Consider the following 27,457-nt stretch of genomic DNA (forward strand, 5'->3'; position numbering starts at 1 on the left):
AGAATCTGTAAACAACTTGGTGGAAACAGGAGTTTCACTTGGAGTTTTATTAATACATGACTGTACCTTCGCCAAGAAGGTTATGTTTTGGTGAACGTTCGTGTGTGTGTTTGTGTGTGTGTGTGTGTGTGATATATAGCTGAGAGAGAGGAATATCGATAGATACCATTTATGCAAATGAATATCTAATTTGCATAATTAATGACAAAGTACTATAATTTCATTGTGGTAAATGATGGTAATTTCAATCTTGAAGCATTTGGAAATTAAGTAAATGTAGACATTAGTAGACAAATCATTCAAATGAGGGCCTCGTTTACATAATCTATGAGGAAAGAAAAGACTTTCCTAATTTGAACAACTTAATATGTTACTTGGGTAGAGAAGATGATCAACTGATATTATTTATGCAAATGAGGTCTTTATCTGCATACTGTAAATCACTTTGATATAGTGGCAGGAAATATGTAGCGGTTGGGGGAAAAGAGTAGGTCACGGCACTTAATTTTAGCGTTGGGAACAAACATTACTGTCTCAAATATTAGTGATCAGATATTTGCAATGATGAAATTTTAGCGGTAGACCAGTGACCGTTAAATTAGCTAGAATTAAGTTACAGTTAACAAATCAAGAATTACAGTTATAAGTGAGAAACATTTATGATACGTCACTCAAAAAGGCTAACATCAGTTGGTGAAGGTATGAGGCTGTGGAACTCTAGTTTCTTACAAGTGGGTATTTCAACAGTGAGGAAGTTCTATCATGATTCAGTGTGTCATACAAATACTTCCGCCTCATTATTGATAAATTAGATATCCATGATGACATTGACTGCTTTGAGGTTCAGTTTACACTCAAAATGCATGTAAATTAATGATGTAGATAGATAAAATGTATGTACATTGTACATTGAATCAAAGTGCATGAGTCATATCAGTGAGAAAAGACAAGGGGCAAGAGGAGTAATCTACATGTACATGTATGTGACTTCTATGATAGTATGCAGGCCTGGGAACTGAACTCAGGACCCAGGATTGCTGTGCCAGTGCCCTGCAGTTGTGAAGAGTTGTGATGACTGTGATTTGTGCATTTTCCAGGGCCTGACCACACTAGTCCCTGTCCTGCCCAGGATGGACACAGGTACTGATGGTAGACTAAAGGTGGTGCAGCGGGTCTGGGTAGCCAGGTATGACTCCCAGGAGAAAAACCAACAGATCGCTACAAAGTGAGTCATGAATCTAGATTCCACAGTTACACATGTACACGTACATGTAGTAGCCAATAGTAGGAAATCTATGAGTGTTCGAACTGAAAATACAATGTACATATATTAGACTTCTTTTTGATAATGTAACTGTTCATATTAGTTGGAAGGGCAGTGAAATCTGAGTGTAGATCTGGTGCTTGTGTTACAGAAGATACAGGGAGAGCTTTCTGTAACTCTCATTAACTTGAATGTACTCCTTACCTAAAAGAGTATACTAGGGCAGTAAAGCCCCTGTCACACAGTAGTGTGTGTAATTCAGTGGTTAGTGGCCGTGCCTCTGAACCAAGAAGTTGTGAGTTCGAATCTCAGCTGTTGTCGCTCACACGACATGCATGCTACTGGAAAGGGTCGCAGGCCTTAGGTGAGGATGTTAAGCCATGGTCCACTTTTAGTTGTACTTGTCGAAAAGAGTAAAGGGAATTCCCCCGGTGCAATGAACTGTACATAGCATCTGTCTCAACCAGCGGAAGAGATGTCTGGCTCTGTGAGTTTGCATCATACAGAGTGGCAAGTGTCCTGTTGTTCTTTCCCAGGCTATGGGAGAGTGCTGACTGTGAGGTGGATCCACTGTTATGTACCCTGGTATTGGATGACATCGTTCACCATGTGGATGTCATCAGGACGTCTGCTGCGGCAGCCCTGTCAGGTGCCCTGCAGCTGCACCCTGACATCACACCTGCTGTCATGTATCAACTGTTGGACCTGTATCAGGACAAACTGGAGGTCTGCATGGCAAAACTTAGTCACGCTTCGAAATTCATGTATTGGTGTACTGGTACACAAAATCTATAAATGTAGGTGCACAGAAAAAAAATTGGGTGCAGAACATATTGGGATACAAGGCAATGTCAGCGAAACCTAATTACAAACCTTGCTGCCACTCTTCAGAACTTACATCTGTAATTCATTAGCTTCAAAATTGTAATCAGGTGGATACAAGAAACTATGGTCTTGTTATTTTTCAATAGTATGTAACCTTACTCAAAAATCTTGGTGCACTGGTGCATCCACAGTCAACAATTAGGTCTAATTTTTTGTGTGTATAATTTCACTAGAAATGAACATTATGCACCCAGTATTTGGAGTCCTGTTACAGAAACATTCAGTCATGTATATGAGATAACCCCTGACATTAGCTGCTGGTGCTGCAAGAGTATTCATCATTTTTAGTTCCCCAAGTATGGAATAGTGGAATAACATGACGCACATTTTGATTATTGTAACTTTACAACGTTTCTTACATTTCCCAGCTCCCCCCACCTGTCAAGGACAGTTTTGGCCGGATTATTTCTGATGAAGCCGTGGACAAGTACGAAGCACGGTGTGGGATTGCTCTGGCACTAGGTCAGATCTCCAAACACCTGGGCAAGGACAAGGTTGCACCGTTATTTTCCTTTTTTGTCCCTGAGGGTCTGAATGACAGACATGTCAATGTCAGGAAGATGATGTTGGAGGCTGCACAGATGGCACTGGAAGATCATGGGAAGGTGAATAATGGAATTACTATACAGAAATATTATATGATTTATATCATTTATGCCTTGATCTCTGACCCCTCCCATTATGATTTTGAGTTCACCTTACTTAATGTTTTCTGTCAATCACAAGACAACATGGCAGTACAAATTAAAGTGCTTATTTTCATCCTTTTAGGACTGTGTGTCAGAACTTCTCCCGGTATTTGAGAAATTTCTGGCTGAAGCTCCGAAGACTAGAGAATATGACGCTGTGCGGCAAAGTGTGGTGATTTTGATGGGATCTCTTGCCAAGCACTTAAACAAGGATGACCCAAAAGTAAAACCTATAGTTGCCAAGCTGACTGAGACCTTGTCAACTCCTTCTCAACAGGTAAGTACACAATGTTCTGAGTTGATAATTGCCTTAAGTTGATCAATAGAGAATATATGTTGTTCCCTTAGTAGAACCTTGATACCCAGGTGTGATATACATGTAAGTCATGTCGTTTTTTCTCACATATCCTTCTAGGTGCAAGAAGCAGTTGCCAACTGTCTGCCGCCGTTGGTCCCAGCCATCAAGTCTGAAGCACCAGACATGGCCAAGAAACTGCTTCGACTGCTACTGGGTGAGTTTTCTGAATAAACTCCACGTTGAATATGTGACACCCACATGTACATATCATTAACAGATCACTGTTAACAAATTAGACTTTTACATCAGTCACAATCATGTAGAATTTTTTTAGTGAATCATCGACATCATAAACAGAAACTTAGTAGCATCTCGGAATATACACATACAAAATGTACATGTAACACAAAAGACAATTATTTATACTACATGTACCACACAATACATCTTTTTATCATGGGGTCGTGTGGCGTAACGGCAGGATTTCCGACTCAGAACCAAGGGGTTCCGGGTTCGAATCCCCTGCTGCCACCGATCTTGTACCTTTGGGAAAAAAGGTACTTAACACGATTTTCCCCACTCCACCCAAGTGTAAAAATCGGGTACATTATGTGTGTGGGTCACGACATCAGCAATAGCTGCCTGTGTCCCACGTGTATTGCACCGTTGCAATTCCAATAAATCCAAATCCAAATCCACATGTCCAAGCTCACATAATTTTGCAGGTTGGAGATTTTAAAACCTTGTTATGTTTAACTTGTATCATGCATTGACTGTTTACTTATCAAGTGCATCAAAAACTCCTACAGCTTACTGCTGTAACATTACTGTAATGATGAAAGGAACTTCATCCGTTGTGTCATGATCATAGACACAGGCATTTACTCAAGCAGAAATGACTCAAGTTACATAAGCAATCCAGGCTGAGCCTAGTCACTGGTACTAATGGTGTCACTGACTTTAAACGTGTGATTTTTTCTCTCATAATTGAAGAATCTGAAAACTTTGCTGAGAGGAAAGGTGCAGCCTACGGTTTGGCAGGGCTGATCAAGGGTTTGGGGATCTTGTCTCTGAAACAACTGGATGTAATGACAACTTTGCAGGATGCCATACAGAACAAGAAAAACTTCAGGCACAGGGAAGGTTTGTGTCTCATCTTATCGTAAGAGCTAAAATAGACTTTATTCTATAGTTGAGAAGCTACGTTAGGAGAATTTTATTGTTCTCTAGTATCTGTTCAACATTATGAAGGACATGAAGCGTTGAATTTTGTTTTTCTACCAAAGCTTCACCTTTTAAGCTGAAGTATCTTTAAGATACTCTAAATCTTGTTGTATGTTTTTTGTAGTGACCTTGAAGTCAATGTATACCTACATATAGCCACAGGAAGAATAGCAGCAGATTCTATTTGAAGCAAATTGTGGATCCCAATAAAGTCAACAGTCATCACACCATGAACATTTGTTTGGCCTTTTACCCTTCAAAATAAACACGAAATAAGATCATGCAATCAACATGCAATATTCAGATTCAGAAGTGCCATGATAATGTCTGCCAATCTTGTAGCCAAATCAATGCAGCAACGAAATTCTGGCAGTTTGTTTACATTTTCCAAAACACTTCATATTTGGTTTGGGACTTCCGTCTGATGGCATATCCACCTCATTATCGGCAACAGCAAGGGTTTCCACTGTGTGTAGGCTTCAGTTTTGCAAGTTGAATGGTGCAACATGTCCTTCCCCTGACATCAGTCCAAATTGCTTGGCTTTCTCATGCCAAACCAGTACTATCTCTTCTTGAGTACAAAGGCATTGTGTGATACAAAAACATTTTACAACTTAAAGTTTGTAGTGCCAGATAATTGGTATACAGTATAATTTTAGATAAAAACTACTAGCAAATAAAGATGCATGCTGTCAGGTAACTTTTCTTTGCAGAAGTTAAACTTAATAAGACTACCACCTGCGGGAAAATTTCTACTTTTTTCTCAAAACTACATGTAAGTCCTGCAAACTGGAAAAGTGTGCCCAGCCTTGGACATGTCGGCAAAAAATCAAAATTATCTCTCCCAATAAATTCAAATTCGATCAGTAGTTGTGTCTCACATATACACTTTAAGCAAAGTCAAATCATTATCATAACATATCATAGTACGCGTTAAGTCTTTTATATTGTCCAATACAAGAACAATTAAGTTTGTGCTAAGGGTATATATTTTGCAATTTCTTGAATATAAATGTTGCATGATTTTATCTGCAGGTGCACTTTTTGCATTTGAGATGTTGTGCACCATGCTGGGTCGGCTGTTTGAGCCGTATGTGGTGCACCTGCTGCCGCACCTGCTGCTGTGCTTTGGAGATGGAAACCAGTATGTGAGAGAGGTGAACCACTCATGATCACTCCTTTGCATAGATTGCCTTAAGTTTGCTTTTTATCAACATTTGCTTTTCATCAAAATTTCAATTATTTCCCCCTTCCAAAGGGTTAAAGGAAAATTGTCTTTTCATGTTGAAATTCCATTGTTATACAGTATAACTGCTTAACTGCACCACCCATTTGTCAGCGTTTTTGGTGCAATTATCCGGCTGGTGCAATAATTCGAAGGGCCCAGCTGGACCGCACCACCATGGGCGGGGGGTGTATTGGTAATCAAAAACACTAGCACAAAGAAAACAGACGAAATTATGCAGTTATTAACTTTATTTACATATACAGTATTCAAGGACATGTTAAAAAATCGTAGATCATGTACCGCCATGAAACTAGGAAAATAGGAATTGAAACTAAATCTAGGTTACGGGTGAGCCCAATACAGTGCCCGAACTTAAATGTATTGACAGAAATACGACAGTGTACAGGTAGAGACCAATCTTTATTGAGTGCAGCATGCTGTCTGCCAAAGCGTAATGCCGCCTTTGGTAGGAGTGCGTCTCTTAATGGTGCCGACACGCCCAGTTGCCCGGGACCTCCCATACGATTCCTATCAAGTTGAACGTAACTGTCAATGGAGACCGCCTTCTTTTGTTACTCAAAACAGTTTTAAACTTATTGGCGGTATTGCGCCTTTACACCGGCACGTATCGGCTCATTTGTACGCGTTTGCCAATTTTTAGCGCATCTTTTTTGTTAACTTGTCGAGGAATTTTGAAAAGATTTGGTGCAGTTATCCGGCATTGGTGACAATGCGCGGTGCAGATATGCGGAGTCACTAACAAAGCAGTGAATGGGAACCGGTTTGGGACTTTGGGATTCGATGCAATTAAGTGTAATGTGCGTTTATCCGAGGTGCAATTAAATGGCTTCGTCTGTATATCAGTTTTGAATCCCTCCCATTTCATCCCACATTTTACAGCTTACGTTGGGCATTAGAATGAAAAGAAAGCTAAGACCCTGTCCCAGGAGCCTCCATATATACACATCATGTACATAATAATACAATGTGCAATACAGCGGATATGTATACGGAGGTTCCTGGGTCTTAGCTTTCCTTTCATGAAACTGATATATTAGATTGAAATATCAACATGATAACACAGTCTTATGGGGGTAGCCTTTAGTTATGTACCACTATCTCACAGCTGAGAGAGTTTTGCGTAATGTTATATCGATGTGTATATGTATTTGTTTAAGGACCACAGGAAGAATAGCTGCATTCATATTGTAAGCTAATTGTGGATCCGAAATAAAGTCTAATTCAAAGTAAACAGAGTCAGTCGCAAATTTTCACCCCAGCCTTCTATTTCTGTGATGACGTCTTGCCTACATGTTACATGTAGATGTCTGAGAATCAGCAAATTCAAGTTGTGCAGCCTAAAGACATGAACAGTCAGCAGATAAGGAGAGAAAAACAGCTCAGTTGTAACTATTGTTTATCACACCTGTATGTGCATTGCAGGCTGCAGATGATACAGCCAAGGCAGTCATGTCTAAACTGAGTGCTCATGGTGTGAAGCTGGTCCTGCCATCCCTGCTAGCAGCCCTGGAGGAAGATTCCTGGAGAACTAAGTCTGGTTCTGTGGAGCTGCTGGGGGCCATGGCTTATTGTGCACCTAAACAGCTGTCTTCCTGTCTCCCCACCATTGTGCCCAAACTGATCGATGTGTTAACAGACTCCCACACGAGGGTACAGAATGCAGGAGCACAGGCTCTGAAGCAGATTGGGTCTGTGATCAGGAACCCGGAAATTCAAGGTCAGTTCAATAATAAGGCCTTATTTATTTTATTTTATTCGCATATGTTTTCAGAGTATTAGGCAGGAAGCTTAATTAAGCTTATTTGAAGCCTTCTACTCAAAACATACAAAAAGAGACATAATAACATACATAAATACAGAATGGATAAAAGGAAAATGACAATAGACAATACAAGTTGGTATCTATCAATAAATGAATCTGCCTGTACAATGGATGTAAGTGTGAACTATATCGAGTATATTACAGTTTTGTAAGTATGAGAGTGACGTAGAACCGCGTAACAGAAGAGAGCACAATGAACTGTCGTTAAGTAGTTGAAGGTCAGTTATGTTGGGAAGGGATGATAACATAGTACTTCTTTGGGTAGTATAAAGTTTACAGCGTAGGAGGTAATGTTCGGTTGTTTCACAATAATGACCACATTTACATGTGGGACAATCTATACAATGGTGTAGAAATAGTAAGTAGAAATAATAAGGCCTTCTGAATAGTCTATTAAATTAAGTTTAAGTCCTCCCCGCACAGAAGGCGGCGCCCATCCCCGTTTCAGCAGCCAATGGGTCACACAACTTTGTGCAAGTCACAACAGTAACAGTAGGGGGCTAGTCCACTGGTAGTAGTGTGTGTTGAACTGCCATACTCTTTCCCAAATGCTGAGTGCTAAGCAGAGAAAGTAGTATGTACCATTTTTAGAGTCTTTGGTATGACCCGGCCGGGGTTCGAAGTCACGCCCTACCGTATGCAAGGCAAACGCTCTACCCACTAGGCCATTGCACCGGTGACTGAACAGTCATACATCTGTATTATGAAATTGGGGAAATTAAATGTAAATGTACATTGTATTGGGACGTACCAAGTTGGCAATTTAAAGGTATGGGTTATCAAATATAATACATTTTTCCCTTTATTGACATCATCCGATATCTAATTAGATAAAAGACCCTACAGTGGTAGAAATCTTTTTTTTTTCAGTGTTCTGCAATATTGCAGAATGTCAAAATTTTGTTCTGCAATTTGAAAATATTTTCTGCAAACACGCAAGCCTCCATACTGCAACCTTCTCAACGTAATAAAGCCTACTTATTTACATCATCTCTAACTTTGCAACATTCGTGTAATTCTGGCTCTGAAGAAATCTCTATCTTAATTTTTTACTAGCAAAGTTTGATACAGGAATAACATACATGTATGTGTATATGAAAAATAATTCAAATGAAAAGTGAATTTACTTTTATTGAAATTGCAACAGCAAAAGCGAATTTGTTCAATAATAACCAAATCAAATTGTAAAAATAATTTATGTGTAAACAAATTCAACAACCTGCCTGATAAGGAGGAACAAGGACATTATACCCTTGTGAGGAATAAGTGTTCTGATACGACCGCATGAGCTATGACAGAAACCACCCACAAAAAAAGGAAAAAATGAAATGAAAAAAATAACTGGATGGCATTAAAAAGCCTTACGCCAAAACCTTGGCCTCTGCATAGTTTTTTTTATAAAGCTGAAACATCGCTATCGGTTTTTTAACATTGCACTCCGACTTCAAACAATCAGGGAGACTTCAGACGGCTCAGCCGACTGTTATTGTTTTTCGTGCACGTGGGTATCGCCCCCCCCCCCCCACTGTCTTGGTGCAGGAGAAAATATTTCGCCTTCTCCATGCTCACAAGCTCTAGAAACACAAAAGTGTTGGGAACCTCTGAAGTTGGTGCAAGGCAGGATATGTCGGCCTGAACTGAAACACCATCAGGTTCGTGCAGCGCAGGTTACAGTATATTTACAGTGCCGCTAGTTTGCTAACCATTGAATCCCAAGCCTGATATTTTCATTCTGCAAAGTTGCAGGCTGTTTAATTTTTCTTCTGCAATTTTGAAAATCTTTCTGAAAATTGCAGACTGCAGGCAGGTATTCTGAACGCTGCCCTACCATATCTACTGCTACGTGCACAAATTTTACCAAAATCTCAGAATAATTATATATTATTATTAGTCGTGACATTTTTTTCTTCCTGTAGCTATTGTACCTGTTCTTCTGGAAGCAATCGGCGACCCATCCCACAAGACAGCCATGTGCCTACAGGTCCTCCTGGAGACCAAGTTTGTACACTTTGTGGACGCTCCCTCTTTGGCCCTGATCATGCCAGTAGTGCACAGGGCGTTTGAGAACAGGTCCACTGAAACAAGGAAGATGGCCTGTCAGATCATTGGGAACATGTATTCACTCACAGATCAGAAGGTACATGTCATTTATATCACAGATCCAGGGAATTTAATTTACAATAAACGAGTAACACTAACCTAGTTTAACCTAACTCCTGAAAAATGTCCCGCAATGTTTTACAGTACAAAGGTAGTAAGTTTAGCAGTGTTCTTAAGTTGAATTTGACATTTTTGACATTTTCTTAGTAAAACTTAATGAAGTATATAGAAATTATTTGAGGAAGCCTTGAAGCGTTTTCCCACTGTAGCAGCATGTATGGATAGTTTTTATAAGTTAACAGTGATGCATTCGAGTTTAATGCAGACAAATTACAATGTACATTACAATGGCACAATAGGAAGAATGTCTTTGGTCAGCTCCTGACTTGTCATTTTTTTCCCCAGGACTTAGCACCATATTTACCATCTGTCACGCCTGGCATGAAGCAAGCATTATTGGACCCTGTACCTGAGGTAAGGTGTAGAAGACATCACAGCTGGTACAAGTACATTTTGTACCTGTACATGGACCATATACATAAATGTACACATCTGAAGCGGCAGATTTTTTGTTGCCCCTATCTTTCTTTACCTTTGTTTGAATTGTAACAGACAGCGAATGCTGTTGTTATGCACCACACATTGATCTCACACTTAGAGATACCTAATTGATAATGTGCAAGACCATCTTGACAAAATAGAAGAAGATTATCTATTGTGCATGTCTGAATCAGTCTTAGTTGGAAGGAAAGTGGATTGCTACAGTTACATGATCATTATGGAAAGGTTCTTAAAATTGGACTCACCCAAATATTTGACTGAATCACTCAGTCTTCTTCAGCTCTCTGACCCAATTGCTCTTGACACGTGATTTGTTACATGTGTAACGAGTTGTTGGAAATGGATGATGTCCCTCACCAGTAGGATTCCTGTAAGCTTGACTGTGTTTCCTGTGTAGTATAGATTCTATAAAATACTCCATATATGACCAACCAGAAAACAAATCTTGTGTGAAGACAGTAAAAGAAAGTTTTGCTTAAATTTTTATAACATTCTTGTAGGTGACTGTTATACAAGAAATTAATTTCTTCACCTAAGAAAAACAAGAATAAAACTCTTCATGCAAGAATGAACATACATGAATTTTGCTCGGTGTTTCTTGATTTTTCTTTATGTAAGAAAATCTTTCTCCCCATCAGAAAATTCAAGAAAAAAACATTCTTTGTAGTGTATGAGTGCGTGCATGGTAATGTTCTACCCACCTATGGTTTCCACAGGTGAGAAATGTTTCTGCCAGGGCCCTGGGAGCAATGGTGAAGGGAATGGGAGAGGCCAGTTTTGATGATCTGCTGCCTTGGCTGATGGAAACGTTGACGTCAGAACAGAGCTCTGTGGACAGGTCAGGGGCAGCACAAGGTAATGCAGTAAACTAGCAGAGAAACTCTCAGTGTTCTCGCCAGGCCTTTTCAGCATAGGGGCCCCGATGCTGTGATCTGGACCCCCGATGCTGTGATCTGGACCTCGATGCTGTGTTTAAATGAGCATAGGGGTGTTTCTTTCTGGGAAGAACCTTCATAAATCTTATAAAAAATTCATATTTGGCTTTAGAATGAGGATGTGGCAGAGGAAAAACTTAACTTCACAAAATTTATCCCTCAATTTGAATGCAGGAAATATTGTCTTACTGTAAGTCTACTTAGATCCGCGGTATAATTAGATTCGCGGAATCCGCGGCAACCTTTGCGCCGCGAATCAATTTCCCCGCGGATATGTTTATCATACTTTTGCCCCCCTCCCCACATTTACGAGTGAGCTCGACTTCAGGGAAAAGCGTCACATAAACAATGCACGCGATTGTGTAAAACATGACAGACTTTTACACAGCACGTACGTGTATACAAGTGATATAACATATGATTCGTAGAAGTTTGGCCGAGCAGCGTCGCTACTCCCGACCGCTACACTAGTAATTTACCGAGAAATCTGAAAATAATTATCGAGATACACGCCACAATTTTGGCTTTGCATTGTTGTTACGGGCTTGGGGACGCCGTCTACCGTTGTACAATCACACTCTTTTGTTTCTTGCTGTTGTTATGCTTGCAAACAATCGATATCGGTGCCTCTGACATACGTTGATCTCATTAAAAACCTGTTTTTCAAGAAAGCCAGCAAAAATACGTTTATATACATAATACGTTTATATAATATAATATTCCTTTAATTTTTTTCCCGTGAAAATTCTGCTTACGTAGCGTAGATGAGTCGTATTTTACGCCGTGATTTTACTTCAAAATACGGCACGCTAGCGGCAGTGCCGGGCTGGGCCGCCATCTTTGTTTACTCATGTTTACCGCTTGTTCTAAGCGCTGATTGGTTCGCGTCAGAAAAACTGTGCTCTGATTGGTTGACTGCAAGATTTCACGTGATCACAAGGCGAGAATTCCCTGTCACAGTTTCGGCGTGGACCGCATTTTGTGACGATTTTGAAGCAGTTTTGTAGCGACCTTCGTAACATTTTTGAGTTTTAAAAATTGAACAAGCATTTTCTGATGGCAGTATTCAGTTGATTTTTTTCTACTCATCGCCCAGCGCGAATTTAGAACCACCGCGGATTTTCCATTCGCCCGAAACCGCGGATTTTAGGCCCCGCGGATCTAAGTAGACTTACAGTATTTGGTTATGAATTTCAAAATTTTGTGCGGGAAGATGCCTGACTCCCAACCGTTATCATGTCTTTGGCACTCTTGGACCCTGTGACTTGCGCTGCGCAAAGTTGGCCTTCTGTTGTGTTACTTGTTGTGTGTGTACACTATCATGTAATGGTATTGGTAAGACCAGTTTGTGATTATAAGAAAACTAAGTTGAAAAAATCAAATAGCCATAAAGTTTTTTTGGAATGCAGGTTTAAGTGAAGTGATGGCAGGTCTGGGCACTGCAAAGCTGGAGGAGCTTATGCCAGACTTCTGCAAGATGGCAGACAACGAGGAAGTAGCGCCACACATCCGGGACGGCTACATCATGATGTTCATCTACCTCCCAACCACCTTCAGGGAGGACTTCACACCATATGTGGGACCGATCATCCCTTCCATTCTGAAAGTAAGCTAGCCATTTAAAGTACCAGCAGACCCTTATATAGCCCCTCAAAGTTCTAAATCTGTGAGGCAAATGTATTTTGTGTAGCTTCATCTTAAACACCAACCAACCAACAAACTAGCATCTGGATCTTTAATCATGCAAGCAGTCTGCAACACAACTGGTGTTGCTAAGTACAATGTAGCTGGTAACTGCATGGTATTTTTTGCATACTATATAAGCTAGGTTCACCTCCTGTGCAGACCTTCTGCGGGGTTGGCAGTTTTCTGATACTTCCTTGTGCTAATATTGCTAAGCTTGATTGGTACACCATCCTCAGAAGGTCTGCTTCTTTTCGGTGTGGACAAAGGCCTATCCAAAATTTCACCATGGATGTGTGAACTTCCCACAGTAAACGGCACCATTGTAGTGAGGTGTTCAAGCCCCTTTGCCCCTTGACCCTCAGCTCAGTCACAAGGCTACCGTCTTTTAAAAACCCACTAAGAAAACCTCAACTGGTAGGAACAAGATCGAGAAGCTTCTACTTCATGCATAAAATTCACAAATTCAACATCACATATTGCACCAGTGTTGGTTGTCAGAAAACAGCTGCATTTTAGTGAATAATAAATGAGTGTTTTGGTGTTTAAGGAATTGCTTTGTTGCAATGATTTTACTTCGTGAATGCACAATTTACACCATGGATCTCTGTCAGTAAAAGCAGAGATGTGCTGTTCTGAATATAACGTACCATATCGTTCCATTTCAAATAGGGTACCGTATCTTTTACATAGTAATTTTACATAGATTTTAAGTTAAATTCTTTGACTTGTTAAATGTGAAAATTTAGGTGCACAGAAGAAAGTGACAGATAACTTCAAGGTCTTCCTTCAGCTAACCAAATTTTAACCATGCGTACATATAAGTCTCCACAGATGCTGTACATCAGCTCCTATCTAAGCCTCTTGTTGTTTTCCAAGCTATGTCAACGTTGATGACCTATTTTTTGGTAGATCAAAAACAGTAAAAAAGTGTACATGGTTTCACGCAAATGTCTTCCAAATGTGAATGCACAATTGAACGCAAATGTACCAGAGTTCATCTCCCATCCTGCCGAGCACACTGATTATGACATTGACAGTGAAGAGGGCAGGCAGGTTCACCACCGCATTGTTTCAGGCTAATCTTGCAACCATTGTACGTATATACTGTTGTACAATATCAAGAAGACATATAAAAATTGCTTCTCTTGATACTGTGAATTATTTTTTGCATGTACATTTGATTAATAGGACCTTTGAAACACATTCTAGATCTTAATCCTTGCTGCTTTTGTCAGATCCAAAAGGAAGACTTTCTTGGGTTGGTGTACTGATCAAACTTGGTGATTTTAGAACATATGAGCAATCAGATAACAGCAAATGAGTCCACAAAGCTATAGAAAACTGCCAGCCACCCCTTAAGGTCTATGCAGGAGGCTATCACTTTGTAATCTAAATACCATTATGACCCTGGTGTTTGAAATACCAAAGTACAACATTTTATATATTTTACAAGATTTTCAACATATAAGAATTGTAACACAAACTCAAGGTGTATTTGCACATGTAGACATGCAGGTGTACTAGTATATGGAGGCATGAAGCCACCAAAGGAACCACCAAGCTCAGTATTTTAATTAGTATCATTTGTGTCATAAGCACTTAATGAGTAAATAGATCAACTAGATTTCACCCTCAGAGTCTATAATTAAGGATCACTGCTTCATATCAGTAACTACGTGTTCTGAGGTGAGCTGTCAGAAGAATTAGAATTGATGCCGTGTGATGTTCTCCCAGGCACTTGCAGATGAGTGTGAGTACCTGAGAGACACTGCCCTTAAAGCAGGGCAAAGGATTGTTCAGATGTATGCGGAGCGTGCCATTGCTCTCCTACTACCAGAGCTGGAGGGGGGCTTATTCGATGACAACTGGAGGATCCGCTACAGCTCTGTGCAGCTGCTGGGAGATCTTTTGTACCACCTGTCAGGTAAGGATTCCTGGAGACAGGCTGCAAACTTCAACCTTGGGAAGGATCAGTAAATACATTTTCATGGGTACACATGGTGAAGCCATTTAAAACAATCACTTCAAAACACATTTACCTTTATTTCAAACCTGACGTCTTTAGCCCCACTGCATCTCATTTATAGTGGCCAATTACATGTACCATGTACAGGACAAAACATTGCAAAAATACAAACTTTTGGCCAGATTAAGAAAAATACACATTCTTCTACCCTCCCTAGCAGAAAACTGGACCTTTCTGTCAAATAGATTTGCGAGAAGTCATCACCAACAAAGGCTTTTGCCTATTGGCCAGCTGTAGTACAGGTAATGAACACAGCAAGAGTTGTAGACAGGACAATCTGGGAGCATAAACAAAGTGATGATTGGTGGAACAACGTCATGCTTGGTAACGTTACAGTTACAAACTTGGACTGGCAGGAAAACTTCTGATTGAGCAAAGTCACCTTCGATTATCTATGTGACAAGTTGCGGCCGAGGCGGCAGCGTAGAATCAAGGTTACCAGTCAGAAACCTATCCACTTCACACTGCGTGATTTGGACGAATTGGATTCGTCGCAAACTGCCAAAACTACCTGGAAGTGGATCGCGAATGATCAGTTACAGAGAAAACCAATCGGATTGGGAGTGTTCACCCTGCAAAAATTAATTCGAATCGGGTCATTTTCATTGGATCCGATGTTTAATCCGATTTGTTTTTTTATGGTGTGAACGGGGGTCTAATTAAATGAAAACAAGTGATGAATTTGCATTCATTATGTCTTCTTAAAGAAAAGTGTGGAGTATGTTTTTTTGTGTGCAGGTGTAAGTGGTAAGATGACTACAGAGACCGCCAGTGAAGATGACAGCTTTGGAACAGCCAGATCACAAGAGGTATCCATGTTATTTATTCTCTCAAGATTTACTAGTATGCAATTTTTGATCTCAATGTAAGAAAGGAAAAGAAACTAATACATGTACTTGTTGAAAGAGAGGGAGCAAAGCATTTCAGACCTCACCATTAAGAATATTGTGGGACCAGCAATATTTGAGTCGACTGTACCATTTATTTATCATATATTCCAATTATACGTTGATATTTACATGTACACGTACATTATCCATCTGTTGTCCTTCATTAATATTAGTTATAGATTATTTTCAATGAGATAAGACCACCTTTGCAATGGAAGGTGTGCATGCCTTTCCCAAAGCTACATATACATGTGTTGTGTTACACAAGTCGTAAAGGTGAAGCTGATTTGAGGTCTGTGAACATCCAAAATAATTGTGGTAATGAAATTGAGACATATAATCCAATTATGATTTTAGTTTTGATATGGATGGACTTTAATCATTTGTAGATCTCTGGTTCTATCCTGAAGTGGGTCATGTTATCTAGGAATGCCCAGGGATTTTAGATTATTTCAACATTCTGTGTTGATCAAGATCACTTGCACGTACATGTATCACATGAATTTGAAAAAAAGCATGTCATGTTATTACTCCTGTGAATGTTACTATGCCAGAAACTATTTTTTTTTTTTGAACAGCTTTTTGTCATTTGAAGTTGACACATATTCATCATACAAAGACCAATGACATTGTCTTTATCAGTCGGTAGTATTTTAAGATATTGATCCACCCTACATGTACCTCTGCAATGTGAATACCATGAAGGTTTATATCAGAGATCTGGAAATGTTTGCTATTGGTTTTCATTTGGTGGATCAGATTATTATATACATGTACACACTGTAGTACAAGCTTGCTCTTTGGTAAAAACTCTAGATTAGTTGCGTTTTTATCAGTTTTCTCAACCTGCTAGCATTGATGACTGAATATCCCGTTTCCCATTCTCAGGCCATCCTGCGCACCCTTGGTGTGGAGAGGAGAAACCGCGTGCTTGCTGGCTTGTACATGGGTCGTTCAGACGTGTCTCTGATGGTGCGGCAGGCATCCCTCCATATCTGGAAGATAATAGTGCAGAACACGCCTCGCACGCTGAAAGACATCTTGGACACACTGTTTGAATTGCTACTGGGCTGCCTGGCTTCAACAAGCTATGACAAAAGACAGGCAAGAGTTGAATTTGTAGTGTCATGTAGTGGCAAACATCTATTAAAGTAAGTTATTGTATGATTGTGTGAAGGGAAGTGAAGGTGTTTGATGAAGCTACTGTGACTGTGGAACAGATATGTTATTTTATCATAAATTTCTGTGGAAAATAAACACTGCCTCAATCAGGGTTCCAAATATAGAGTAACTCAGATAATAGACAAGTACAAGTAATACAAGTCATGATACAATGTACTTCCAAGTTCATTTCATGGAAAGGAGAAATTCTGAATATAAGAAACAAAATAAGTACAAAATACAGAATGCATGTTGATTGATGCAGTTATTTCATCAACATATTTGACACATTGTCCATCAACAAACAAGCTTGGAAGTTTAAGTCCCTGTCGCATATTAAGGACCCTCCCACAACTTTGCTGCCGACCACTCTCCAACCAAATTTAGCCTAGTAATACATCCAATTCTAGCTCCAGTCTACTCCTCTGATTGCATCTAAGAAGAATATTTTTGAGTTTGATTTGTCAAATGGCGCAAATGGCATTTGAAGACAATGGGCAACCCTGCCAACCAACTTCCAACCACAGATGACCTTTCTCAAGACTAACTCCCAACCAGAAGGTCGGGGTTCATGGTCAGCTACATGTATGTGTGACAGGGGCTTTAGCTTTTGTTTCAGGCTGATAACCTAGTACTTAGAGGTTAGATATAACGACTTACAATGATGTATGTTGCTGCCCAGGTTGCAGCAAGGACTTTAGGAGACCTGGTTCGAAAGTTGGGGGAGCGAGTCCTGCAGGATGTGGTACCCATTCTGGAGCGGGGGCTGCAGTCAGACAAGAGTGACCAGAGACAAGGAGTGTGTATAGGACTTAGTGAGATCATCAAGTCCACCAGCAAAGACATGGTAAACTTTTCAGCACTTCTTCATTATTCTACAATCATGTATGATTACTAACCTGCTGTAATTCTTGCTTTTTAATAGGAACAACACTATTTCAGTTTGACCTGTTGCTTCACATGTACCAATGTTCACTGTTAACCCTTGATTCGGGACTCATCGTCAACCCTTTCATGTGAGCTGAAATAGTGACAGAAAAAACTAAGAAAAGATGATGAAGGTAATGAAGTGGTGAACATAGTGACAGGTTGGCTGACTGTTTTGTTCTGCAGGTGATTGTGTTTGTGGACAGCCTGGTTCCCACCATCAGGAAAGGCCTGTGTGACCCCCTCCCAGAGGTCAGAGAGGCAGCATCCAAGACATTTGACAGTTTGCATTCCACAGTCGGAGCCAGGACTTTGGACGACATTCTACCTTTCCTCCTCAAGCAGCTGGTAAGATTTGTACTGTAAATGCAGAAATGTTCGTAGTGGTTTTATGTTCGCAGTTTTCACGTCAACGTTTCACCGCGAACTTAAAACCACAGCGAACATTTTGTCCAATGCTGTAGCAGTATGTGACTATAGCGCTGCCGCAAACTTAAAACCACCGTAAACACTCCATTTTCGCCTTAGCGCGAAAAAAAACCACGCAAAGTTAAATGCATTTACAGTAGTTGCTTGACAAACTCTAAGTCTAACTGAGACATACATAGTGCATGGTCAATTTGTATGAATTTCATTATGATAGTTACTGTCACAGTAATACTAAATCAAAATACATTTTGTAAAAGCATTTATTTACTAATAAATAGGTAGATAATGATCCCTGTACGAAATACACTGACAAGTGGGATGTGCAGTTGATTTGATAAGCGGCTTCTACTGTAATGACAACCTAGCTTGTCACCTTTGGAGACTAATGATAATGACCTGGTATTTTTGCCAGGATGATCCTGACACATCTGAGTTTGCCCTGGACGGCCTGCAACAGGTGATGGCTGTGAAGAGTAGGGTAGTTCTACCTTACCTGGTGCCACAGGTACGTATGTACTGACAAGCTGATTACCACATCCTTATGTACATTATGTACTGGAACAAAGTCTCATGAAAATCATTTATGTACAGGTCTAAAATACCGGAACATTGATATACTAATACTATACCTGAATAGACCATCACTCAAGTATATAATTTTTTTACTTAATATTTGTGGCGTCCGTGTGGCGCAGTGGTAGATCACTCGGCTGTCAAACAATGGGTCCCCGGTTCGTATCCCGGTGTGCCCAGAGACATGTCCGGACTTGCGCCCCGACGTTGTGCCCTTGGGAAAGGCACTTAACACGACTTTCCTCACTTCATTCAGGTGTAAATGAGTACCTAGCTCATCTAGGGTTAGGAATGTCCCTCGGATAGGACGTTAAATGGAGGTCCCGTGTTTGGGGAGAGCCACACCCCACGTACGTTAAAGAACCCACCACACCTTTCGAAAAAGAGTAGGGGCATGCCCCGGTGTGCGATGGTCCAAACCTTACAGTCCGGTCTGGGATGACATCTTGAAAAGGTGATAATTCACCTGTTATGTCAATCCTTCCACAAATGTGGTAAATCGAAATAGATAGATAAATAAATAAATTTGATTACTGAAAATGTTCAATGTTTGATAACGATAAAGGCCATACTTCAGAAGGATTTTGAAACATCTTGACTCCAGATTGATGACACACATTTAGGTATATATATATAGCAGAGATAAGTTAGAAATTTTCATCATTTGCAATGAAATGTCTAAATGTGCACAATTTGCACCCTTGTCACCATGGTGAAGTTCACAGGAAGTTTGCAAGATGTCAGAACTTTTAGAAATGTAAAACTTTGTACATGTAGCTGTCACTGATATTTCATACCACAGATCACGTTTTTAAATCATAAAATCTTGCGAAATGGCCACCACCCCAAATTCTCATTGGACAAGCGAGGAAATGGCAATGAGAGATCATATTACCATGCCTTTTTTCAATGAGCTGGATGCAATCCTCAACAACCATCCCAGCTCCAGGCCTAGAGCCATTTTGGACTGCACAGTCACCCAACAAGACGCCGAGTCTATTGGCGATTCAGAACTTGAATGCAAAATTTAAATCTACAGTAACTTGTCTATCAAATTTATTTGAATTTCTGGAAATGAACAGGGCTTGAGTCAAACATTTTGTCTTATTTACAATGTACCATCATTTTGTATGTAAGGTCAGCATGTATTACTAATAATTACACAGTTTTCTTATAATGGTACTATGTAAATTGTAACAGTTGCACTAATATCTTATCATGATGTTGCTGTTTTTTCTAGCTAACATCCCCACCAGTAAACACCAAGGCATTAGCCTTCCTGTCATCTGTGGCTGGAGAATCTCTAACCAAACACCTCAGCCGTATCCTCCCTGCCCTACTGACTGCCCTCAGTCAGAAGAGAGGAACCGATGAAGAAAAGGAGGTCAGAATACTTTCATACATTTTTTTGTTTAGTAAAGTGGTGCTTGTGTCTTTAGACTTTATTATCATGTTTGTGACACTATCTGTCACAGTGTGCATCTGCCACTGTTTCTTAATGAAGTTAGTAGGACTGATTAGTCAGGAATAACTAGTCATAGAGAGTGATGCGGTTACAATTTCCAGCTCTTCCTGGAAGTGGATTCAAAGTTAAACATAATTACATGCTAATTATGCAAATTATGAGTTAACTTAATCAAAAATTCCATTCCAATTTTATTTTTGAATTAACAGGCAGGAGAATAGAGGACAATGTTAAGACCTGAATTGTGTTGATTTTTACAAGCATTTCGTATGTGTCACACATTTTACACATTTCACATGAAATGTGTTCAACAGTCTATATTTGTTCATGTTAAGTGTTTTTACAATTTGTGGAAATGAATTATGTACAAATCTGAATGAAAATGTATACCCTTCTCCCTGCTGCCTAACTCTGTAACCAATAGAGAATGGGGTGCCAAACTGTTACAACAACGATGTACTTCGGAGTGCTGAAGAATATACTAGTTAAACTACATGACCACATATGTGATTCACAGAGGAATAATGTCTTTTGTAATTAGTACTAAACATGTCATGTGTGATTCCCTCTGTTCACCAGGAGCTAGAACACTGCCAGACACTTGTGCTGTCTGTAGACTATGACCTGGGGGTAGGAGTTGTTATTGAGGAACTTCTGAGTGCCACCAAGAGTAGAGAGACGTGCATGCGACTGGCTGCAGTCACCATCCTCAACTGTTACTGTAGCCAAATCAAGGCAGATTACTCCGAGTATGTACCCCAGCTGCTGAGGGGGCTGATCGAGCTCTTCAATGATGAGGACCAGGATGTATTGGTGCAAAGCTGGGAGGCCCTCAATGCTGTTGTGAAGGTTGGTCTCTGAACAAGCATTGCAGTTATTTTTTCAGTCACTGTGGTAGATAGCTCTTGGGAGGGAGAGTAAGTCATGTAGGTTTGGGCCCCCTAGCGGCTTTTTTGTAACTGCAGAAACCAATTACGTTTCAAACTTTGAAAGAGAATAACTCAAGATGGGGTTGACGGATCGTCATGACATTTTGGATGTACAGTGTTCGAAATACCCGCCTGCAATTTGCAGAAAGAGTTTCAAAATTGCAGAAGTAAAATTAGGCAACCTGCAATTTTGCTGAATGAAAATATCAGGCTCGGGATTCGATGGTTAGGAAACTAGCGGCACTGCAAATATACTGAGACCTGTGCCGCACGAACTTGATGGAAGTCAGGAAAACAATTATTTTCTTTGCAATATTGCAGAACACTGAAAAGAAGTACAGTCAAACCTGCCCAAGGCGACCACCCAGGGAACCCATGAAAATCGGTCGCGTTGGACAGGTGGTCGCCTTTAAGAGGATCGACTCACAACATGTTTCTAGGTTAACACAAATGGATTGAATATGATGTGATTTTAACCAGCATAACTACCATCAGGTTCAATTCCCATCGACAGAAAGATCATACAAAATATATTTTCCGTTATCATTGTAATGTTTGTGTACCGTTACATTGTGTACAAGTTTCCGTCATAATTTTGACTTCAAAACCATGTCTGCCCTCCCGCATTCAAACGTTACGTCAAATATAACACACGCACACACAAATGCACTTAACATCTAAGTAAGGCCTGGGGAAAAGCCCTAGCAAAAACCTGCCGACCCCAGGCTTCTTTTGGGCGTTGATCGCTACCGCTGGATCAGGGCTCGAAATACTGGGTGATGTGCACCTATGTGCACCCAAATTTGGAGCTGTGCTCCTAATTTTTGACTGTGGGTGCACCAGTGCACCTAAATATTTTTGTGCTCTATAGGGTAAAGGTTCTCTTGTACACTAGTATACAGAATATTCCTGAAATCAGAAAAAGCAGTATAACCTTTTGTTGTACTTTATTTGATGTTTTACTTGCTTGAAATTTCTTAAGAGAGGCAGTAGCGTTAACTGACATTCAACCTTATTTTATGTTCACCCAAAATTCTTTCTGTGCACCTAATTTTTTTAGTTTGGTGCACCAGTGCACATATTTCCAAAAAAAGAATTTCAAGGACTGTGGATAAAAGTGGGGAAAGGTTTTCGATCTGACAAATGGGATGGAAAGATGAAAACGGAACATCGCTGGCTGCGTTGCCTTGGGCAGGCTGCTTAATGCTTACGCCTATGGGGAAAATTGTCGGAGCCGAGAAATAGTGGTCGCCATGAAAAGGTGGTCGCCTTGGCAGGTTTAACTGTATTTCTACCACAGTGCTGTATGTAGATAGCTTACATGATGATTGACAAAACCATTTGCTAGTTATGCAAATCATTAGCTAATTTACATAATTAGGGAGAAAAGTTTATAAATCCACTGCATTTCATTATAGGACTCTCAAACACATGACATGGGAAACTGAGAGATGAATATCAATAGATATCAATTATGCAAATGAATATTTAATTTGCATTATTAATGACAGAATACTATAATTCCATAGTGGCCAATGATGGAGATTTCATTCAGAAGTTAGTGAATGATTTTGACATTATTAGACATCATGCAAATGCATGCAGAGGATGTGTCAAATTTGGTAAGCCCTTAGCTAACAAATTTCCTTCTGAATGGAACATACTGTAAGCTATGTTTCATTAGTGTTTTGAGGCAAAATTCCCTCAACTTGGATCATATTTTGGTCATTTCAGAATAGTTTGTGAGACTATGAAGTGACCCCTGTTGTAATAAACAGATGACTGCATGTACAAGTGCCTTGGAACTAAGAAATTGCATGTATATTGTGCATGTCACACATTGTTCTCAGGCTGTTGTTCCTTGTTCCATAGAACCTTTCCCTCAGATATTAGTCTGTACTAAGGTGTGTTTTTCCACTGTTGTAGAGACTGGACGCCGCAGCCCTTCAGCAGCACCTCCCCAGCGTGAGACAAGCTGTCCGCTACTCTGTACAGGACTGCAAACAACAGGAGCTGCCTGGCTTCTGTCTACCCAAAAAGGTCAGTTCAGACCAATTATTCTACCAGTGCCATGGGAGTATTTCAGAGGTTGTCACTGTCTGGAGCTTTGACTAGTAATGGACAAAACATGTGGGTGTCTACGAGTACTTGTCATGCCTAATGTTGTTTTGACATGTGAAGTATTTAACCTCAAACAGGGAGGAAACTTTTTTTATGCTCCTGAACAGAATGTTATCATAACTTATACATGTATATAAAATCATCCTTTTCTGATTGGTGAGATTGGGACAAATTTTTACTCCAGCTCCAAATTGATTTACACTCAACACAAAAAGTGGCATGACTTATACTCACCATCATATCTCTGTCATCAACTTTGTATCACTTATCAATGAGTTTCTGCGTTTGTTATGTTACAGGGTATTACTCCCATCCTGCCTGTGTTCAGGGAGGGAATACTTAACGGTTCTCCAGAGTTAAAGGAGCAGGCAGCATTAGGACTAGGAGAGGTCATCAAAAGAACCAGTTCTGAAGCCTTGAAACCCTCTGTGGTCAACATTACTGGACCCTTAATCCGTATCCTGGGGGACAGGTTTAGTTGGAATGTCAAAGCAGCTGTACTGGACACCCTGGGTCTTCTACTGGGGAAGGTAGGTACATATATTATGCTGGGCATCCGGTGTCCGTAACATGCTAGAGGAATGCGGTTATGCCTTTGTTTGGAGCCCACAAGTATCCTTAGGAACAAATTTCTCACATATCATTAACTCCATTAGTCAACGATTAAAAGACATCTATACTCAAACATTCTCAGCCGAAATCCACAACGATAACAGGGATAAATCTTACAGCAACAAACTCCGAACTTACCGTCTGTTTAAGTCATTGTATAAAGAAGAAGAGTATTTATCCATTAGTAACATCAAACACAGAGTGGCTACTACTAAACTCCGGGTTAGCTGCCACAGATTACATGTCGAAACAGGAAGGCACAACCGCACGCCTCTACAACATAGACTTTGTCAACATTGTAATTTAAATCGAGTAGAAGATGAGCAACACTTCGTCCTAGACTGTAAATTATACGATAGCGAAAGAAGTGTACTTTTTAACCTTATTAAAGAAAAAATCCCATATTTGGAACATCTTGATGCAACAGACAAATACATATTTTTATTACGCCTGGATAATCCTTGTATTAGAAATATTGTCTGTTCATATATTTACACATGTACAAAGAAGCGAGAAGAAGTCGACTCTACTGGACTAGCTTAGTTTAATAACACGTTTTGTCTACACTATATGTTTACAGCTTGTATTGTTGTATTATGTCCTTGTATGTTCCATGTGTTAAGTTAGACGACCTGTACCTAGCCCCTCGGGGCATGAATGCACAATAAAGGTCTTTCATTCATTCATATACATTGTAGAGTAGAACACGGTGGAACCCACTCAACCCAGTGTGATACATTATGATACAACCAGCTCGCTCGAAATGCATTCGAAATATTCTATGGAAGCCCGGTCCAGAACACCCGCATCAGGCCCAGCCATGACATAAGGTTTATTTGCATAATTGGTACTGCGAATGCAGAAATGTTAATGATATGATGATGTTTTCCCAAAGGTTGGCATGATGCTGAAGCCTTTCCTACCCCAGCTTCAAACCACGTTTTTGAAGGCCCTGAATGACAACAACCGCGCTGTCAGGCTGAAGGCAGCCCATGCACTGGAAAAGCTGGTGGTCATCCACACCAGGGTGGACCCACTCTTCACAGAACTGCACACACAGGTGAAGAATGCAGATGACAATTCCATCCGTGAGACGAGCCTACAGGCCCTGCGTGGTGTGGTGACAGGTGCCGGGAGGAAGGCTGGAGATGCCATCAGGAAACAGCTGACAACTACACTTCTGGGTATGCTGGGATTCCCAGAGGTAAAGCCTGCTGACTATGGGCCTTTTAAGGTCACAACGTATTATTTGTGTAGAAAACACAAATTTGATGACTATGGCATCCTCGTAAACTTTCAAGCCTGTCGCCTAGAGCCCTACAGTATTGTTTACTGATATAGTCATTGTATCAGTGAAAGTCTCAGACATGAATTGTCTGGGACTCTCTTTGTCACCTTCACATCCACTACATGTCTAAGTGGAGATTTGATCTTGTCATGTTTGTTCAGGATGGCAGTCGCCTGGCAACTGCTGGCTGTGTGGGTGCCTTGTGTGCCGTGGTACCGGACAGTGAACTTAACACCATCATGTTGGACCATATACTTGGTAAGCCTTTTCATGACTGCTGATTCAGAAGCTTCTAGTTGTGATATCCTAATTATATGATGTGTGCAGGAAGATACGCATGCAATACTAATCAAACACAAACTTTACCCATAGTTATTTGTGATTTAGACTTTGTGATTGACAATTTTTTTGAAATGCCAGCAACTTTTGTACTGACTAGCAATTTGTGGATAAAGACGGGTAAATTTAACTAGTACATTGTTGCAAACTAAGCGTCCTTTATGCATGGCTGTACTCCTTGTTATGGAGAGGCTTAGATTTTTCAATTCAATTTGTGATTATTAGAAACTTTTCTTAGTTGAAGTTCACGCACACAAATGCTGGTACACTTGTACACATGTGCTGTTTGATGTGCAAAATGAAAGTTTCAGAATCAAATTTTATATTAAAGTAATGATCATTAGTTTTTGAAAAAATTATTGAATCCTATCAAATGCTATCGTTCAAATTTACTTCTGCCTCCAAATGGGATTTAAGATCACCCTTGGCTACTACCAAAAAAAAAACTTTTCCAAATTCAACAGCAGAAACTTGAAAAAAATCTCTATTGAATAAATCCAGTCATTTCCAAGAAAATGAAGAAAAGTTTTAGAGCATATACTCCCAAGGCACTCCCATGCTATTTTTAAGTTTCAACTTCCGTGACCGTCTATTGGCTTTACATCCTTACTTAACCGTATCTAGACTGGGGGGGCTAAAAGTGCCCGCGCCAACTTTGACGTCGTACAAATGTATAAGTGCTGAACGCTAGGAACACCAAACTTGGTGCCTTTTTGTAGAATTTAGTTGGTAACAATTTAATGATAATAGTATAAGTTTATCATTTTCGTGTTGCCATGGCAACAGGTTTCTGACAGGCATATTATACGAATTTCAAATTCACTAATTTCCGTTATAGCAATGAGGTTTATAAGGTTCTCGTGCTCAACCACACAGATTTTCTACATTGATATTAATGACCTGTATATTTCTCAGTGTATATGGTGTCATTAGGTCTGGTCATTTGCTATAACCATTCGCTCACTTAGCGATTTTATTCGGTGGTTATACATGTAGCAAATGGGGCAGGTCATTAACCCTTTGCATGTTCTTAGTAAACCAAAATACAGAATGCACACTTTGTATAATTTCAAAATGATTTCACAATTCTCACGTGTGATGTCAACATGCCAACAGACCATGATCCATCAGCTGATTGGATGTTGAGACAAGGTCGCAGCGTTGCGCTGACTGTGGCCTTGAAGGAGGCAGCGAGCAGGCTGATGGACGGACAGTTCGAGCACAAAGTGACAGACATTGTTATTGCCAGCTGTGCAGCAGACAGGGTAAAATATCCTAATGCTGGTCTCTTAATTAGCCATCTACATAAAATTATGGTAACATTGATTTGATTATATGGATAACATCCGCGCATGCATCAATTTTCGTCCATTTTCGAATAGTCTTTGGCCATACTGTAAATTGTACAAAGCAGCTGCAAATGAGAATGTGAATTGCACAAAAATATTTTGGAAAATTGATTACTAAAATGTCTTACAAAGCCAAAGTCAAAGAAGAAGATGTGAAAGTTTTGTTCATCCTTACTAACCACATAGATTTATTATAAATAAGGCACCTTTTTTTTGCCAACCTTTTTTTTCTTCGCACGCTCGCTTCAGTTTTGGGGTCCCCAGAGGATGTCATCCATATAATTCAGATCAACATGGCCTAAGCAGTAAAATTCACAAGGAGCAATGTGATGCGTCCCTCCATAATGGTTGCCCAACCAGGCTTCCATGTTGAAAACAAGCCGTGTTCGTCTTGTTGCTGCCTTTCATTCTACGCTCGCTAAAGTTGTTCATTAGAAAATTACATTCATTTTTTAATTAATTTATGTACAGTCAATCCCTCATGTCTTATCTGTTGTTTCCACATAGTAGAAACTGTCTTGAAGAGTGGCTTTTTTAACCAAGCCTACTACATATGAACAGCAGAGCTGCCAGTTTCAGACTGAGCAGTGATAGTTTACACTTAGTCCAGTTCCATTTTCTGGGGTGCTTGTTTA

At 40.1% G+C, this 27,457-nt stretch overlaps 1 protein-coding gene across 1 annotated transcript in view; it reads left to right on the top strand.

The window, feature by feature from the left end:
* Nucleotides 1-27,457, top strand: part of LOC136427461 (stalled ribosome sensor GCN1-like) — a 67,526-nt gene that overhangs the window by 36,079 nt on the left and 3,990 nt on the right. The window contains exons 28-52 of the mRNA XM_066416332.1: nucleotides 1,098-1,225; nucleotides 1,801-1,990; nucleotides 2,518-2,754; nucleotides 2,921-3,115; nucleotides 3,254-3,350; nucleotides 4,130-4,279; nucleotides 5,396-5,517; nucleotides 7,032-7,326; nucleotides 9,348-9,568; nucleotides 9,937-10,005; nucleotides 10,809-10,947; nucleotides 12,437-12,633; nucleotides 14,448-14,637; nucleotides 15,478-15,548; nucleotides 16,518-16,733; nucleotides 17,473-17,637; nucleotides 17,904-18,065; nucleotides 18,559-18,651; nucleotides 19,960-20,103; nucleotides 20,764-21,033; nucleotides 23,040-23,153; nucleotides 23,534-23,764; nucleotides 24,742-25,050; nucleotides 25,296-25,392; nucleotides 26,590-26,738. Of these exons, the coding sequence (XP_066272429.1) occupies nucleotides 1,098-1,225; nucleotides 1,801-1,990; nucleotides 2,518-2,754; nucleotides 2,921-3,115; nucleotides 3,254-3,350; nucleotides 4,130-4,279; nucleotides 5,396-5,517; nucleotides 7,032-7,326; nucleotides 9,348-9,568; nucleotides 9,937-10,005; nucleotides 10,809-10,947; nucleotides 12,437-12,633; nucleotides 14,448-14,637; nucleotides 15,478-15,548; nucleotides 16,518-16,733; nucleotides 17,473-17,637; nucleotides 17,904-18,065; nucleotides 18,559-18,651; nucleotides 19,960-20,103; nucleotides 20,764-21,033; nucleotides 23,040-23,153; nucleotides 23,534-23,764; nucleotides 24,742-25,050; nucleotides 25,296-25,392; nucleotides 26,590-26,738 (4,251 nt within the window). The remainder of the gene's footprint in view (nucleotides 1-1,097; nucleotides 1,226-1,800; nucleotides 1,991-2,517; nucleotides 2,755-2,920; nucleotides 3,116-3,253; nucleotides 3,351-4,129; nucleotides 4,280-5,395; nucleotides 5,518-7,031; nucleotides 7,327-9,347; nucleotides 9,569-9,936; nucleotides 10,006-10,808; nucleotides 10,948-12,436; nucleotides 12,634-14,447; nucleotides 14,638-15,477; nucleotides 15,549-16,517; nucleotides 16,734-17,472; nucleotides 17,638-17,903; nucleotides 18,066-18,558; nucleotides 18,652-19,959; nucleotides 20,104-20,763; nucleotides 21,034-23,039; nucleotides 23,154-23,533; nucleotides 23,765-24,741; nucleotides 25,051-25,295; nucleotides 25,393-26,589; nucleotides 26,739-27,457) is intronic.

Source organism: Branchiostoma lanceolatum, chromosome 1 (assembly GCF_035083965.1).
Source record: "Branchiostoma lanceolatum isolate klBraLanc5 chromosome 1, klBraLanc5.hap2, whole genome shotgun sequence".
NCBI classification, from domain to species: domain Eukaryota; kingdom Metazoa; phylum Chordata; class Leptocardii; order Amphioxiformes; family Branchiostomatidae; genus Branchiostoma; species Branchiostoma lanceolatum.